This window comes from Rhinolophus hipposideros (assembly GCF_964194185.1).
Source record: "Rhinolophus hipposideros genome assembly, chromosome: 9".
NCBI lineage: Eukaryota > Metazoa > Chordata > Mammalia > Chiroptera > Rhinolophidae > Rhinolophus > Rhinolophus hipposideros.
In genome coordinates this window covers 55,999,148-56,015,861 of record NC_138055.1, presented here as the reverse complement: position 1 = coordinate 56,015,861, position 16,714 = coordinate 55,999,148, and the positions used below count along the sequence as shown (strand labels likewise).

The window sequence follows — 16,714 nt, the reverse complement described above, 5'->3', positions numbered from 1 at the left end:
CGGTGACGCGAGGTCACCAGGCAAACTGTTTGGCTACTCTGGGATCACTAAACACAGAGGCCACTTTGTGAACGTGTCAAAAGTAGATATCTGTTGATCTTCTGAACTCTCTTAGAGCCTTTATCATATTCTGCCTTGTTTATATAATTAGTTCTGTTCCTCTTTAGTCACTAGACTCCGTATTGCCTAGCGCTATGCTTTACATCTTTGAGAAAAGGAATGAACGTTCCAAGCTCTGGGCTAAGACTTTACGTAGTTTTCTCCTTTAACATTTATACAAAAAAGTTGGGGAAGAACCAGTCTTACTTTTACCGGAAACATCTTTGTCTGGAAAAGTGTGCACTTGATGAAGGTTCAGACCCCATGGCCAGGAACCCACTGCTTTCCATCATAATGGGGCGGGGCAGGGCAGGGAATGCTCTTGATAAAAGTGAGGACAAAAAAAGAAAAGAAAAAATGGAGAGAAGGGAGAGAAATCAGCAATTAGAGCTGGATCTAGGTGGGTAAAAGAGCCATTAAAATTCTCCCATATTGTATTAGAGGAAGGACATTTTAAGAATGTTGGTGCCTGCTGTTACATTTAAAGATGTTTATGCTATTACAGTGCAAGCCCCTCCTCTGCTTTCCTTCTAAATCGTCAGTCAAGTTCTCCACAGTCAGGGAAGCCTTGTCTGAGTAGTGTTGAGGGGAAGCAGGGAGGTGGGGGGGGGGACAAAATAAAGACAGTGTTGCCTTTTGGGTCTAATTGGTGTGGAAGGAAGAGACATCTTGCCCAAAACAGGGGCCTGGAAACAGATACAAATCCTCCAAATCCCCCCCACTCCTTGAGATTGGCATTAATTTGGGGCCTTCCACTGGATATAGGTTGATTTAAAGTTTGAGCCCATTTTATCTGAATTTCAAGGAGCAGGAGCCCTCCCTTGAACTCTGGCTTACAGTTAACATTTTGTAAGGAAGGTGTTTTAATCCTTATATATACAGGAGTATAAAGCCCCAAACTGGTGGAATGATCTAATTTCTTTTTCTCTCCTAACTTTTCTTCTTTTTCCCTCAGCATCCCCACCCCAACCATCCAAGATACAGTACCTCCTTCCAGTTCAAAGATGATAAAATGGAGCCTCTCTTGGATGGGCATATGACCTTGGGTAACAGATTTACTCTTTCCAACCCCACTCTCTTGTCTGGCCCCACTCTCTCTGACTAAGGGCTTACACATGTGAGACAGCTGCTTAGAGTGAGGAGGAAGGATCTGGCCAGATAAAAGACAGAAATTAACTGGGATACATGACTGAACTGTGACCTCATTAACACTCTGCCTTAACCGAGTTAACTGCTGCAGAATCCCCAAGGTACAATAGGCCTGCCAAGCCAATTTGCTTGTTGTCCCCCTACTAATTAGATTAACTAATTACTGCCATTTAAATTTTTCCTAGTTAATTCCCTGTACTTGAAACAACCGATTGCATGCCATTTCCCCATCATTGTACATCAATAACTTCCTTCAAGTACTAACTTAAAATACATCTCCAGGAAGACCCTCTTGACTAAACCCATTCCTTAACATTAATGTCATGCAAAGTAGCATATATCCCATATTCTCTAGTTGTTTCATGTGTACATGTGTGTTCTACTAAGTTATAAGCTCCACAAAAATAGATACCATTTACCTCCAAACCAATTAGTATAAGGCTGTACACAATGGTGAGTTTTTAACCAACATTTGTTAAAAGAATGAAAATTGAGTCTTAAGGACAAGTAGGCATCTGCCCAGATTTATCCAAATATGAATTCAGTAGCTGAATCCAGAAGGACTGCCTGCATAAGAGGGCTTTGCCACCACCTCTGGCCTCCTTCACCTCCACCCTGTGCTTCTCCCTGAGCCCTGGAAGTATCTGTGTTACCTACATCATATCCCTTTTTTCCCTACTGGGAAATCCTCTTTCTGTGCTCTGAATAATATTAAAAATAACTCTTCTAGCCCTTCCTCCTCCTTCCAGCTGCCCAAAGAACCCAGCTGGCAACCTTCCTTGTTCACCTCCATACCCACGCCAGAACCAGGCACGTGACTCCAGCTTAACTCCTGACTCCCAATTCCTCAGGTTACCAAGAGCTATTTCAGGCAATGGAGGCTACATAGTCCCCTCCTCCCCATCCTCTAGGCCATATCCTAGCTTAGCCCTTCCTGGAAGGTCTAGCATACCCAATAGACAAGTCAGCATGTCCCAACACCCATATCCATCTAATCCCCAACTACCTTTGGTTTCTACTTCTTCAGCTTCTCTTTCTTCTTCTTCTCTTTCTTCTTCTTTATCATCAAATGTTAAGTGCCTCTTCCCATGTAGTGCTCTGCTAGAGCTACAAAAATAATTGCCTGTATACCCTGGCTTTCAAAGTTCAAAATCCTTTTTTAATAGAAAAACAAACAAATAATGTGCAGTCTTGTGTTGAAAGAAAGACAAGGAATTTAAAATCCATTCTGAACTACTGGGTACTTGTACATATGTCAAAGATATAAGGTGAAATGAACAAAAGGGTGTGATTTAAACGTGATTGTGACAGTGTAAATTAAGTATGTCAAGGAGACCTAAAACAAAAGGGAAAGAACCTGTTAACCAGGGAAGACTTCCTGGAAGAGGTAATATTTTCAGGAATACCGCATTTATTTTCAATACGGTAAAAAATCAAAACATTATTAAAGGTATATAGTGATAGGTAAATTTCCCTCTCATACCTCATTCCCTGTTTCCCAGTTTCTCTCTCCAGGAAATAGCCCTGGTACCAATGTCTTGTGTGTTTTTCCAGAGGGATATTGAAAGCAAGGAGGAGACAGATTGTTGGAGAGCAAGGGAGGGCTTTTATATCTATGCCTTGACAGGGCGCCAAGGTGCTACACTTCTTCCTAATACACTTATTGAGTTGCTGAGCTCTGAACAGGACTCTGAATCACATTTTATAAATAGTACCAATTTTCCAATATCCACTTTTCTTCCCTCTTTTTCCCTTTCTGGGCTGGGACGCCCTCCATCCAGATCTTCCCTGATTGGCTGCTCTCAATAGAGGAAGGGGAAGCACCCCCACCCTTTTCTGGGGAGAAACCGTTGAGCCTTTTAAAAGGTAGCCGCCACCCTACCACCTTAACCTGGCAGTAGAGTAATTAGGGAGTCGAAAAGTGCCCCTTCTGTTGGCCTTGGAGGTCTTCAGCTGCCAGTTATCTTAGACTCTTTGTGGGGATTTTTCTGCAGCAGTAAAGTCCTTGGGTTTTTCTCTATGAAGTCTGAGCACTTTTGCTATTTCCTTCCTACCCCACTCATGTCACCGCCAGTGGAGATAGGCGCCTTCCCTCCTTCTAAGGCTATTGCCATATATAATCCCCAAGTCTCCGCGCGCGTTTCCCCAAGTCTGAGGGGATTTGGGGGTGTATAATAGCTGACCCGAGGAGTCAGCTCCTGCGGAGGCATTGTGGGCTGGGTGAGATCGGGACAGCCATTTGGTGCCGTTTGGTTGGAAGGCACGGCAGGGCCAAAGCCCGAGTTGCCGCTAGAGACTTGTGGGGAGATCCCGGGGCCGTCAGACTGGAGCGAAGAGCACAACGCGGCAGGCCTGGGAAGCCGGGAAACAGCGCGCGAGGTGCGGGAGCCGGGGCCGCTCCGGCCGCCAGAGCAGGGCGGAGGGCGCCAGGGCCCGGGCGGCGCCAAGGACCCTGCGGCCGGGCCCGGGACGGCCGCCAGGGAGCGCTGCGGGCTCCCGCTCGCCCGCCCCCCGGTAGGCGGGGCCGCGCTCTCCCCGCAGCAGCAGCCGCCGCAGCCGCCGCCTGGGCCGCCCGGTGTCCCCGGTGGAGCCGCTGCCGCCGCCGCCGGGAGCTCGATGCGGACGGAACCCGGGCCGGGCCATGGGGATCCTCAGCATCACGGACCAGGTCAGCCTTCCTGCCTTTTCCCGCTTCCTCCCTCCAGGGCCGGTCGCCGCGGCCACGCGAGCCCGGGGATGTGCGGCCTAGGCTGGGCCCAAGCCCGGGGCTCCCGCGGCTCCCGCCCCGCCCCATGCCGCGCTCCCCTCAATTGAGCCGGTGTCCTTGGGGTCCTGGCGACCGGCGGAGACACCGCGGGAGCCCCCTGCAGCCCGGACCCCGGAGCGGAGCCCGTCCAGCGATGCCTCCCCCAAACCTGGTGCCCCCCGCCCCCCCTCCTGGGTTCCGCTCCGGCTCGTTCCCTGAACGCCGGTTCTCCCTGCAGCCGCCCTTGGTCCAGGCCATCTTTAGCCGAGATGTGGAGGAAGTGCGTTCCCTCCTCTCGCAGAAGGAGAACATCAATGTGCTGGTGAGTTAAGATCAGGGAGGATGACGAGCCCGGAATCTGGGCCCTGGTGTTCTGGACCCCTCTCCACCAGTGGGGCGGCTCCGTGTCTCCTTGGTTCGGATGAGGCCGTAGCTCTTTCCACCCCGGGATGGGCACCTGCTCTACCATTAGGGCTGGAGAACAGATCAGGCTCGCAGCACAGATCCGGGAGGCTGAGGATGCCCAGAAACGGTGTTCTCTTCTGAATCAACAGTGTCTGCAGCGACCCCTCCCCTCTTGAAAGGAGGAGACTGCTTCGCAGGCCCCTTGGCCCTGACCCCCTAACCCCACCCTCCCTAGGTGCTTGCAGTGATCCAGGATGGGGATTTAGAGGCTGCAGAACCAATGGGAAGAGGTGGGGAGAAGGCTGGGGCTCTAGGACATGGGCTGGGGTCCTCCGTAGTTCACCCCCACAGCCACTCTTCTTTTTCACCTTATCAGGACCAAGAGAGGCGAACCCCACTGCATGCTGCTGCCTACGTAGGCGATGTCCCCATCCTCCAGTTGCTACTGATGTCAGGTGAAAGTGGGGAGCTGGAAGGTGTGGCACCTAGGGAGGGGACCTGTGGGGAGGAGCCTCTTTTTTTCGTATCCAAGGATTGTTCTCTGGTGCTTGGTCCAGGCGAGGCTACAGCTCCATCCCAATTCCCTGGCCTGATTACCGGCTTCCTTCCCTACCTCTTTCCACCTCCCCTCAAAAGAGGAAATTATATCCTCACAGGTGCTAATGTCAACGCTAAGGACACACTGTGGCTGACCCCTCTTCATCGTGCTGCTGCCTCCCGAAATGAGGTACAGGTCTCCCGCCTCTTTTCACCCTTCGGAAGATGATGAGGTGGTTAAAGGTGAAGGTTAAGGGTTGGAGAGTCTCATTCCTTTACCTTGCAAGTTGGTCTACTCCGGCGAGGGAGAAGACCAGCCCTTGGCCCCTCCCTCCTATCCCTAGAACTGGCTGGTAAGGGGGGGCTGAGTGTTGCCAGCTAATGTGACGTCAGGGGAGAGCTTAACACTGGGCTGGCAGACTGCAGGGGGCCCTGCTGCCAGGCCTGAGTGACTCATCCCTCCCTTGGGGGGCTACCTTGGAGTCTGATCCCCCTCTGGGCACTGAGATTTGTTTCCTTGTGATGGAGGGACATGGGTAGTGATCTGTTGCATCCCTGCCCCTCAAACAGCATGAAATTTGACAGCCCCGGGGTCAAACATGCCTCATCAGTTGGGTCCATCAACCCTGAAGAGTGGGGAAGGTAGACCTCCCTCTTAGTTAGACGGTCACTTCCCTGGCTCCAGCCAACAGGGAAGGGGTGGGACAGGCCAGTGGAAATGGGGTAAGCGGTGATTAGGGGGGGCCATTTTAGCCTGGGTTTTGGAGAGGAGCCATTATCTGTTTTCTTACCCAGGTAATGGAAATGATCTTGTTGCCTATGGAAGAGCTGAGGGAAGCTGTTAGGGGCATTAACGTCACAGGATTGTATATCTCTCCTAGGAGCAGTGAGGGCTTGGGATCCTCTACATGCATGGATTTGTTTGGCAGTGGCTGTGTGTGTGTGTGTGAAAATTTTCAGGGTCTGGGTTGGGGGATGATACTAGGTGGCTTGAGGAAGAGAAGGGATTCATGATTTCCTTAGCAAAGTGGGAAGATTTTAAGCTCTAAGAAGAACCAGAAGATGGAAAGTAGGTATTAAGAGGCTAGATATGTTGGAAAACAGAAGAGACTGTTTGTGTTGGGGGAGGGGGGAAACGGGGCCACATGTGCCATGCTGACCTTGTTCTTCCTTCCATTTCTTATGTCTTACCTCCTGCTCCCCCTCTGTCATCTCTCTTAATCCCCTGCCCCTCAACAGAAGGTGCTGGGGCTGCTGCTGGCACATTCAGCTGATGTGAATGCCCGGGACAAGCTGTGGCAGACACCATTGCATGTGGCTGCCGCCAACCGGGCCACCAAGTGTGCTGAGGCTCTGGCACCACTGTTGAGCAGCCTCAACGTGGCTGACAGGAGTGGGCGCAGTGCCCTGCACCACGCAGTGCATAGTGGGCATCTAGAGGTGAGGACCTCTCCCAGTCTATGCCTAGCCTCCCTTTCCTTCCTGCTCACCTTCCCTGGCTTCTGGGCCGTCCGGCCTCAGTGGGAGCACTGAATGAATGGTCAGGATGGGTTGAAGTTCTTGACTTGGAATTTAAGAGGGTGATAAACTGTCTGGAGTTGTATGGGAAATTTCGGTATATATGCCTTTTTGTGAAGTGAGAGCCATGTCTTTCAACACATTTTCAAAGACTTTTCAAAAGGGCTCGAGAACCAGATCACCTGAAGAGACCTCCTTGAGTTTTGACTCAAACTTCTGAATCTGTGTGGAATCTCCTTAGTGCCTGCTTCCTCTGTTCCCTCTAGTTCTCCAAATTATTCTGCTCAAGAACAAGGACATTAGGCTGCCTCAGCCTTTTCAGGAGCTGAGGCCTCTCTGCTCTTAGGTACATTGAGGGCTTGAACCTGGCTTTGAACAGGTGTCTTTCATATCCTGATACAGACGGTGAACCTGCTCCTCAACAAGGGAGCCAGCCTGAATGTCTGTGACAAAAAGGAACGGCAGCCTCTGCACTGGGCAGCTTTCCTAGGTGAGAAAGCATTCACAGGAAGAGCGGGAATTTGACCCTCAGGATTCCTGGGGGCAGGGAGAGAGGGTTGCAGCCTTCAGAGAGAGGCACTCAGGGCCTGAGAGTTCACCCTCCCTGAGAGCATCCTCTCTCTTCCTAGGGCATTTGGAGGTCCTGAAACTTCTGGTGGCACGGGGAGCAGACCTTGGCTGCAAGGACCGCAAGGGCTATGGGCTGCTCCATACAGCTGCTGCCAGTGGCCAGATTGAAGTGGTGAAGTACCTGCTCCGGATGGGGGCTGAGGTCAGGGTGCTGAGCACGGGGGCTGGGAGCTAAGGGCAGGGAGTTGGAGGTCAGAGTCTGTGACAGAGATATGAAGGTGTGGTTTGGGGAGGCATGGAGTATGTGGTAAGAGGATCTGAATAATACCTTAAGTAATACTGCCTTTAGTCTTTTGGGTCAAGAAGCTGAGGGGGCTGAGGCAGTCATTGGATCTCTGGGATTCTTCAGGCTGTCTGTTTAAGCTGATACTTCCCTCACCCCCTTACCCTCACCCTGGAAATCCAGATCGATGAGCCCAACGCTTTTGGAAACACAGCTTTGCACATCGCCTGCTACCTGGGCCAGGATGCTGTGGCTATTGAGCTGGTAAATGCAGGAGCCAATGTCAACCAGCCGAATGACAAGGGCTTCACGCCACTCCACGTGGCTGCAGTCTCCACCAATGGCGCGCTCTGCTTGGAGCTGTTGGTCAACAACGGGGCTGATGTCAACTACCAGGTATCTGAGGGGATGAGGCTGAGCCCAGTGGGGAGAGGAGCCTGGCTCTGGGGTCCTGGCTGTACCTTCCCTTTGGGGTAACTCTCTGGGGGAATTGTCTGCTTGTCCCCTGGGCGGATCTCGCCAGGGCCCTGGGCGAGAGTAGAGAAGATGTCCGTATGACCGCACTGTCCTCAGGGTGTGTCTTTTGTAAGGGGACCGGCATTCTCCGGGCTGTGCACTAACAAAAACCAAACGAAAAACCTGCCATGTTTCCACAGAGCAAAGAAGGGAAAAGTCCTCTGCACATGGCTGCCATCCATGGCCGTTTCACCCGCTCCCAGATCCTCATCCAGAATGGTATGGACTCGGGAGACGGCGCTCCCTTCTCCTCCCCCAGAGAACTCATTTCTAGAAACCCCTTTCCTTCCTTATTCCACCTCCCAGCCCACCTTCCCGTCAGGATGGGTACTTCGCACTGTAAGCTGGGCCCTGCTCTGTGTGCTCCATCCCTAAGGGTTATAAACAAGACGACACGCGGAATGCTTAGCCTGGCACACACAAAGCACCCAAATGGTAGCTAACTAGCACGCGTGGCCGGAAGCCTAAGGTCTGTCTGAGTTTGTGTGTGTGCATCCCCCTCAGGCAGCGAGATTGATTGTGCTGATAAATTTGGGAACACGCCACTGCATGTGGCCGCTCGCTACGGACATGAGCTACTCATCAGCACCCTCATGACCAATGGCGCAGATACTGCCCGGTGAGTCGGGGCCCTGGCCCCCCTTCTAGGCTGCCTCAGATCTGTACACATCGCTCACATCAAACATGGAGGCACAAAGAAGCTGGCCAAAGGGAAGCTCACGCTCTTCTAGGCTGGTGGGGGGCCACAAAAAAAGAGGTCTATAACTGGTCCCTCCTTGACCCAAGGACTGAGTCCCAACTTCTCCCCAGGCGCGGCATCCATGACATGTTCCCCCTGCACTTAGCTGTTCTCTTTGGATTCTCTGACTGTTGTCGTAAGCTTCTTTCCTCAGGTATGTGCTGGCCGGTTGGGGGTTGAGCAGGTGTGCCGGGGAGCAGAGGCCTTTCCCCTCTGCTCAGTGCCCTCAGATAGGATCTGTGGCTGTTCTGGCCCTGCAGGTCAGCTGTACAGCATTGTATCTTCACTCAGCAATGAGCACGTGCTTTCAGCTGGGTTTGACATCAATACTCCTGATAACCTTGGCCGGACTTGTCTTCATGCTGCTGCTTCTGGAGGGTGAGTTCTCTTCCCTCTCTCCCAGGCCTTGAGAAGAGAGATGGGCCTTCCTTTCCTGCCCATATCTGTCGCCTTTTCACAATAGGAGCAGTCACAGCAGAAAGTACTGTCTAGTTCCATCCTTCCTTAGCCTCTCCCTGCACCTGTGGCTTCTCCTTGAGGTTCTCACTCTCTTAACCCTCGTCCTCCTTCCTCTTAGGAATGTTGAATGTCTTAATTTGCTGTTGAGCAGTGGAGCTGACTTGAGGAGAAGAGACAAATTTGGAAGGTGTGTTGATGTACAGGCGTATACATAGGGATTGTCTGATTAGAGACAAGTGATAGAGCTAGGGGTGGGGAATTGGAGTCTTAAGTGAAGAGAATATCACAAAGCAGCTTTTGGCAGCCCTTCTGGGATATATTGGATATTTCCATGATGCTTCTACCCACCCCCTACTTCTCCACAGGACCCCCCTGCACTATGCAGCCGCCAACGGCAGCTACCAGTGTGCTGTCACACTGGTAACTGCTGGGGCAGGCGTCAATGAGGCCGACTGTAAAGGCTGCTCTCCCCTCCACTACGCCGCCGCCTCCGACACCTACAGGAGGTGAGACTCCCACTTAGGCCCTCTCAACCCCACTCACCTCCCTGAGCCTCCCCCTGATTTCTTCACTCTCCCTCCCACAGAGCGGAACCCCACTCATCTTCCAGCCACGGTGCTGAAGAGGACGAGCCACTGAAGGAGTCCCACAGGAAGGAGGCCTTCTTGTGAGTAGCTAAAAAGAACCCCTGGGTACTGCTTTCCCAGCAGTGCCAACTCTGGTCGTCTTATTCTCCCACCCGCTCCAAAACTTCTGCTGCTATGCTGTCAGTCAGCCAGCAGTGTGTTTGGAACACTCTTAAGTTTAGTCCTGGACTAAGCATTGTGGGTAAAGGCAAAAGTATGAGACATAGTTCCTCCCTGTAAGGAACAGATGGTCTTGAGAGGATCAGAAAAACCAAACACACAAAATCATTTGTTTATTCCTCAAGCATTAATTGATTATTTATTAGGTACCAAATACTGTGCTACGTACTAAAGATAGAGGATGAATTACCGCAAATTTCTGTTTTTTGACAGCTATTAATCTGTTGAGAAAGATAAATGAAAGGGCACTTATATACGTTCTAATGTAAGATGTTGGTAACGGGAGACTGGGCATGGAGTACATGGGAACTCTGCAATCTTCACAATTTTTCTGTGAATCTAAGACTGTTCTAAAATAAAAGGTTTACTTTTTTTAAAAGGGTACTTAACCATCCAAGAGGATCAGTGTGTTACTTTTGGCAAGTAACTTAACCTCTCTGTGCTTCAATTTCCTCAACCATAGTAGGGATAAGTATCTACCTCATAGAATCACTATGAGAATTAAACTATTTAATGTGCATGAAATGCTTAGAACAGTCCTTGACACATAGTAGGTGCTAAGCACGGTGTTATCATTACTAGTACAACTACTAAGCTATGAGAAGGGTGCCAAGGGAGTATACTGGGAAGGCTGGGGAAGGCCTCACAGAGGAGAGGATGCTGGACCAAGTTTGAAATGAGTAGACTTCTACAGATGGCCTGGGAGGAGAAGGCATTTGAGGCAGGGGGTGAGCGTGCCTGGAGATGAGGGGAGAATGTCAATCAGCAGAAGATTAATAACTGGTACTTGTGCTGTAGGTTCTCCAGGAGAGCGTTCAAAGGATAAAGGAGGGCATTGAAGCCAGAGTGGTGCAGGGCGGGCCTGGAGGAGGGGTGGCTCTGGAGCTGGGGTTTCATGGGCAGGAGTTAGCCTATCTAGAGCAGAGGCTGGGTGTTGGCCACCTAGGCCTGGAGGGGCTTTCTTGCCCTTCTCCTTTGCCTCTCCCAGAACTGTGCCCTCCTAGACGAGGCCTGTCCCCACCTCACAGTCTACCTCTGCCCCCAGCTGTCTGGAGTTCTTACTGGATAACGGTGCAGACCCCTCCCTGCGGGACAGGCAGGGCTACACAGCTGTGCACTATGCAGCCGCCTATGGCAACAGACAGAACCTCGAACTGGTATGTGTGGGATCTGCCCCGGGATCGGGGAGGCAGGGGCACGGTACACAGTCTCCTTTTATGTTTGTGGATTCTGGAACCAAGGGCTGACTGAATCAGATGGGGTCTCTTAGATCAGGGGCTCAGGGGATTACTGGGGGTGGGAGGCAGGGATAATATCTCGGAAGTTCCAGAAACTCAGCGCCTGGTGTCCTGTCCTTTGCAGCTCTTAGAAATCTCCTTTAACTGCCTGGAGGATGTGGAGAGCACCATTCCAGTCAGCCCTTTGCACTTAGCTGTGAGTCCCATCCTTTTCCTCTTGACTTCCTTTCTGCTACCTGCCCCAGGCCCGCCAAGGTGCACGCACCTGTGAATCTTTCCTTGCCTCTGCCTTCTTGTGGGGATATGGCAAGCGGGCAGTGGTCTGGAGAGGGTATGGGCAAAGTGCAGATTAGGGGCCTGAGGGACCTGAGGAGCTCGTGGGGAGCACTATTGCCCAGAGTATCCCCATGGGCCCCAAGAACAGAGTGGGGCAGAGTTCTGAGCTTCCGAGCTGTATCCGTTGGTTGCCTGCACCCCTCCAGGCCTACAACGGTCACTGTGAAGCCCTGAAGACACTGGCTGAGACGCTGGTGAATCTGGATGTAAGGGACCACAGGGGCCGGACCGCGCTCTTCCTGGCCACCGAGCGAGGCTCCACTGAGTGTGTGGAGGTGCTTACGGCCCACGGCGCCTCTGCCCTCATCAAGGAGCGCAAGCGCAAGTGGACACCCCTGCACGCTGCTGGTTCGTACGCCAGTTAGGCTGTTTCCTCCCCTTCTCACACCAGACCTTGGAGACTGGTCCCCAATCCCTCCTGAATGGGATTGGAGTTGGGAGTAAAGTGGGACAAGGAGGATGGAAACTTCCTGCCTGATACGTAGCTCTCAATCCCCCATGCGCCAGGTCTTCCCATAATCTCCACCCTCGAATCATTTAGCCTTGACCTGGCCTCTTTCCCCCGACCATGCATTGACACAGGCCCCCTTTCCTCCTAGCTGCCTCTGGCCACACTGATTCCCTGCACTTGCTGATCGACAGTGGGGAACGCGCTGACATCACGGATGTCATGGATGCCTACGGACAGTGAGTGTAGGCCAGGGGTGGGTGCAGATTTTCCCATCCCTGCCGGCCCTCACCCTTTGTCCTTCCCCCTCTGTAGAACCCCACTGATGCTGGCCATCATGAATGGCCACGTGGACTGTGTACATCTGCTGCTAGAGAAAGGATCCACAGCGGATGCTGCTGACCTCCGGGGCCGCACCGCCCTCCACCGTGGGGTGAGTGAGCTCCTGCGTGGGTTGCTCATAGCCGGGCCTGGACATGGAAGCACAGGACATCAGACTGTCTAGCACGTGGGCCAGGATTCTGTGCCCAGGGTCTTACTGGGCTTCACTGTGTTTGCTCCAGGACCTCCCTTTTCGCCTTGCTTTGTAATCATACGCACTACCCAGACTACCCCACGATACCCTGCCAGCCCTGTCCCTTTGGATAATGATGCCACGACCCTGGTTCTTCTCCACCATCGCCTGTCCTAAAGCTGCCTCCCCCTCCATCTCACGGATTGATCCCTTAGTTTTCTTTTTACTCTGTATCCTTTCCCACTAATTGGCATAGAGAGTGAAGGAAGGAGATGCTGTTCTCTAACACTTAGAATCATTGCTGTAAAGACTACATTTGGAGCCCTCGATGTGGTTCTACCTTCTGGGCTAGCCCCAGTGACTGGGTATTGAAAGGGAGTGGCTCCTCACCCCTATCCCCCACCCCCGCGGCCCCCACAGGCAGTGACTGGCTGTGAGGGCTGCCTGGCTGCCCTGCTGGACCATGACGCATTTGTGCTGTGCCGAGACTTCAAGGGCCGCACACCCATTCACCTGGCCTCGGCCTGCGGCCACACTGCAGTGCTGCGGACCCTGCTGCAGGCCGCGCTTTCCACAGACCCCCTGGATACTGGGGTGGATTACAGCGGATACTCGCCCATGCACTGGGCCTCCTACACTGGTAAGCGTCTGCGGCCTTTCCAGAGCAGGACACAGGAATGTGTCCAGACTAAGGATCAGTGGGTTGAGGGAGGGACCTTGTTTGATCCGGCTCTGGAAGTGGAATGGAGTGTCAGGAGGTGGACAGGACAGACGAAGGGAGCCTTGTGATTTCTCCCCATCACCACTCTTCCTCGCTCATACCCAGGACATGAAGATTGTCTGGAGTTGTTACTTGAACACAGCCCATTCTCATACCTGGAAGGAAACCCCTTCACTCCTTTGCACTGTGCAGTGTAAGTCGCTTCCTCAGCCTCTGAAGGGTACGTGACCTGCGCCTAGCACACGCAGTGCACTTCTCTTGCCCCTCCTGCTGAGTCTTCTTCTTCCCCCAGAATTAATAACCAAGACAGCACCACAGAGATGCTGCTGGGAGCTCTGGGTGCCAAGATTGTGAACAGCCGAGATGCCAAAGGACGGTGAGTGGGAAGGAGCAGTGTTGCCTCTCTGGCCTCCTCTTTCTGCCCAGGCGGAAGAGCCTTCCCGATCTCACTGCCCTGACCCCACTCCACAGGACCCCTCTTCACGCCGCTGCCTTCGCGGACAATGTCTCTGGGCTCCGGATGCTGCTGCAGCATCAGGCCGAGGTGAACGCCACTGACGAGGCTGGCCGCACTGCGCTCATGACGGCGGCCGAGAACGGGCAGACCGCTGCTGTGGGTGTGTAGGGGCCGTGTGTGGAAGGGAGGAGCTCCCCTTGGGTTTTTGCAAGATGGGTCAGCCCTTCCTGCGGGGTTCAGGAAGCAGGAGGCATGTCTTTGGGTGTTTCACCTTCAGCAGGTGGGATGCAAAATGTATGCATATCGGAGATTGGAGAGCCAGGATGGCTGCTGCTCTGGGGGGAAGCGTCAGTCCCTCCCTGTTCCCTTTCTCTTGTAGAATTTCTGCTGTATCGAGGGAAGGCAGACCTTACTGTGCTGGATGAGAACAAGAATACTGCCCTCCACTTGGCTTGTAGCAAGGTACTGCCTGGAGTGGTGGCGAGGAGGGCTGCGAGGGCAGGAAGTGACGAAGGAGGCGGGGCCTGCCCTGATGGGAGAGAGGACTGATGGAGGGGTCAGGGCCCGCTAGCCCGTCCCCCTGCCACCCTGCCCGGTTCCTCTATGGCCTGTCATGCTTCCACTTCACAGGTCCCTATTCTCTATTTCTCTCCCTCAGGGCCATGAGAAATGTGCCCTCATGATCCTGGCAGAAACCCAAGACCTTGGCCTTATCAATGCTACCAACAGTGCGCTGCAGATGTGAGTGCCCAGGGAAGGGGCTCCTGGCTGGAGGAGGCGGGGGGGGGGGGGGGGGGGGGGTGAAGAAAGAGCCACCTGCATTCCAGGGGCTCTCTGGCACTCACAGTATTTTCTCAGCGCTCTTGTTACTTTGGCTGGGGGTGGAAGGGCGGCTTGGCATCCCATTGACTTCCTGCTTCCTCTCTGTCCTTTCTTCCCAGGCCACTCCACATTGCTGCCCGGAATGGTCTAGCTTCCGTGGTGCAGGCCCTGCTGAGTCGTGGGGCCACAGTGCTGGCTGTGGACGAAGAAGGTGGGTGGGGTCTGGGGCCCCCCGCCTCTCCCGGGTTTGGGGGCAGGGACATGCTTGAGGAGGTGACTTCTTAAACTTGCTATAAACTGGATTTTCTTCCCAAGGGGACTCTTCAGAGCAGGGACCCAACACCAACACACTAGAGTCTCTGAGGGGAGTCTGCTGGAACTAGGTGGGGCCATCAGGGTCATCAGGAAGACCCTCCATACCCCTCAGCATTCTGTGCCCCACGCTCTGCCCTCTGCCCCACACTTCATCAGTCTGCCTGCTAGCTTCCCTGGGTCCTCATGGCCCTTGACTTCTGGCCATGCTGGGTACTTGCCTGCCTTGGTTCCCTCCACAGAGAAGAGAGCTCAGGGCCTGTGGGAAAGTGAACGGGGACCCAGAGATAGAGAATCCTGTTCCTCAGTTCTCCCCCTTGTCCTGCAGGTCATACCCCAGCACTGGCCTGCGCCCCCAACAAAGATGTGGCAGACTGCCTGGCCTTGATCCTTTCCACCATGAAGCCTTTCCCACCCAAGGACGCTGTGAGTCCTTTCAGCTTCAGCCTGCTCAAGAACTGCGGTATTGCAGCAGCCAAGACGGTGGGTGGCTGCGGGGCCCTGCCCCACGGGGCCTCCTGCCCCTACAGCCAGGAGCGGCACGGCGCCATTGGGTTAGATGGCTGCTACTCTGAGTAGCCCCCCTTCAGTGTCCCTCTCCCTGCCGGTGGCTTGATATCTTATTCTATTTATTTAGAAAAAGTCTATACATTTAGGGCACTTTAAAGGAGAACACGACTGGTTTGGGGGGCGGAGGGGGAAAAAAAGCACTGGGGAGCAGCTGCTCACCCCTTTGCCACACCATCCTGGCCTGGCAGGGGTCTGGGACCGACAGGGCGCACCCCAGGCCCTTGGTACCCCCAGGGCAGCCCCTTCTGCCAAGTGTCCCAAAATGATTGCTAAATGCCTGGCTCTCCCTCTCTTTTACCCCATCTCTCAGTTCCCTTTTTCTGCTGCCAGCTCCCCCAACTCTTCCCTCTAACTCTCCCTTCTGTGTCCCCCTGCCCCTGCCCCTACTGCCAGGCAGATCCCCTCTCTTCCATACCCATCACTGCCTCCCTGCTCGGCCGGCTCCTCCATCCCGCAGCAGTGAGAAGCCTTAATTTCTGGTACTGTGTGAGCACTCTGGGGGTGTTCCCCTCCCCCTTCAGGGGCAGCTAGTGGATGAAGGGGGAGGGTATTTAGCACTGGGGCCTGGAGCTTTTTCCCCACTTCTGTACCCCATCACCCCTAAAGTTCAAATGCAAAACACTTGAAGCAGCAACTACTGTACCTGGGCCCCAATCCTGCACTCTCCCCTGGCTCCTCATATGCAAATCAAGGGCTGGTTCTGCCCCCACAGCCTGCCCCTCCCTGCTTCCTTCCCCCTCCTGGCCTGGCCCCCTAACCACGCACTTTAACCTTGCTTCTTTCTTTTAACTTCTTTTGGGAGAGCAGAGCCTCTGGCCATTGCCTCCCTGGCTTTCCTCTCCCTTTGAGGCTTGTCATGAATTTTTAAGTAAGCATTTTTATCCTTTAGGGGAAGAAACAATTTAATTTCCTGCCCATTTCAAAAACCACAGCCCTAGTCTGTCCTATGTGTTTCAGGCATGTGTTTGCATGTGTGTGGAGGGAGGAGCTGTGTTCTTCCTCCTGTGCCCCCCAGTCCCATAGATCCTTTGTGCTCCCCGTCTGCCACCACCTTCCACTATGTTTAAGAGGACCCACTGCCCCCAGTCACTCCTGATCTGAAGCCAAAGATGGTGGGAGGGGCAGAGCAGACTAGGCACCATCACTACTAGGGACCCAGGCTTCCCCTCCAGTGTGAGGATGAAGCTCTGATCTAAGGAACAACCAACAGATCCTGAGGCTTGGTCCCTGCCTTCCCAGCAGCAGGGAGAGATGGGATTGAGCGAGGGGCTGCACTGAGCAGATTCCTCAAAGTGGCACCCCAAAAGCCAAACTGGGCCGGAGTGAGGAGGGGGCAGTTTTTTCTCTAAATGTAGCATTGAATTTGGCCCTGGTCCCTTCAAATGCCCTGTCCATCTATCTCCTAGCTAAGCCTCCTGGACAGTTGGACCCACTCCCACTCCCGTAGCCCAGTGTTCCTTTCCTCACAC

At 53.5% G+C, this 16,714-nt stretch overlaps 1 protein-coding gene across 2 annotated transcripts in view; it reads left to right on the top strand.

Moving 5' to 3' along the window:
* The first annotated feature begins 3,770 nt into the window (after window positions 1–3,770).
* The window catches only part of ANKRD52 (ankyrin repeat domain 52), a 16,953-nt gene continuing 4,009 nt past the window's right edge, over window positions 3,771–16,714 (top strand). Inside the window, exons 1-28 of one of the 2 annotated variants that reach the window (XM_081061501.1) lie at window positions 3,771–3,916; window positions 4,233–4,316; window positions 4,776–4,854; window positions 5,056–5,126; window positions 6,176–6,376; window positions 6,857–6,944; window positions 7,084–7,226; window positions 7,491–7,703; window positions 7,964–8,042; window positions 8,328–8,442; window positions 8,634–8,716; window positions 8,823–8,940; window positions 9,140–9,208; window positions 9,387–9,527; window positions 9,608–9,688; window positions 10,873–10,984; window positions 11,190–11,261; window positions 11,548–11,749; window positions 12,001–12,088; window positions 12,165–12,282; window positions 12,784–13,003; window positions 13,190–13,277; window positions 13,377–13,460; window positions 13,556–13,701; window positions 13,921–14,003; window positions 14,200–14,282; window positions 14,483–14,574; window positions 15,004–15,158. In XM_081061501.1, the coding sequence (XP_080917627.1) occupies window positions 3,890–3,916; window positions 4,233–4,316; window positions 4,776–4,854; window positions 5,056–5,126; window positions 6,176–6,376; window positions 6,857–6,944; window positions 7,084–7,226; window positions 7,491–7,703; window positions 7,964–8,042; window positions 8,328–8,442; window positions 8,634–8,716; window positions 8,823–8,940; window positions 9,140–9,208; window positions 9,387–9,527; window positions 9,608–9,688; window positions 10,873–10,984; window positions 11,190–11,261; window positions 11,548–11,749; window positions 12,001–12,088; window positions 12,165–12,282; window positions 12,784–13,003; window positions 13,190–13,277; window positions 13,377–13,460; window positions 13,556–13,701; window positions 13,921–14,003; window positions 14,200–14,282; window positions 14,483–14,574; window positions 15,004–15,158 (3,135 nt within the window). In that variant the 5' untranslated portion in view covers window positions 3,771–3,889. Of the gene's footprint in view, window positions 3,917–4,232; window positions 4,317–4,775; window positions 4,855–5,055; window positions 5,127–6,175; window positions 6,377–6,856; window positions 6,945–7,083; window positions 7,227–7,490; window positions 7,704–7,963; window positions 8,043–8,327; window positions 8,443–8,633; window positions 8,717–8,822; window positions 8,941–9,139; window positions 9,209–9,386; window positions 9,528–9,607; window positions 9,689–10,872; window positions 10,985–11,189; window positions 11,262–11,547; window positions 11,750–12,000; window positions 12,089–12,164; window positions 12,283–12,783; window positions 13,004–13,189; window positions 13,278–13,376; window positions 13,461–13,555; window positions 13,702–13,920; window positions 14,004–14,199; window positions 14,283–14,482; window positions 14,575–15,003; window positions 15,390–16,714 lie in introns of those variants that run through there. The other variant, XM_081061502.1, reaches the window with a different exon arrangement.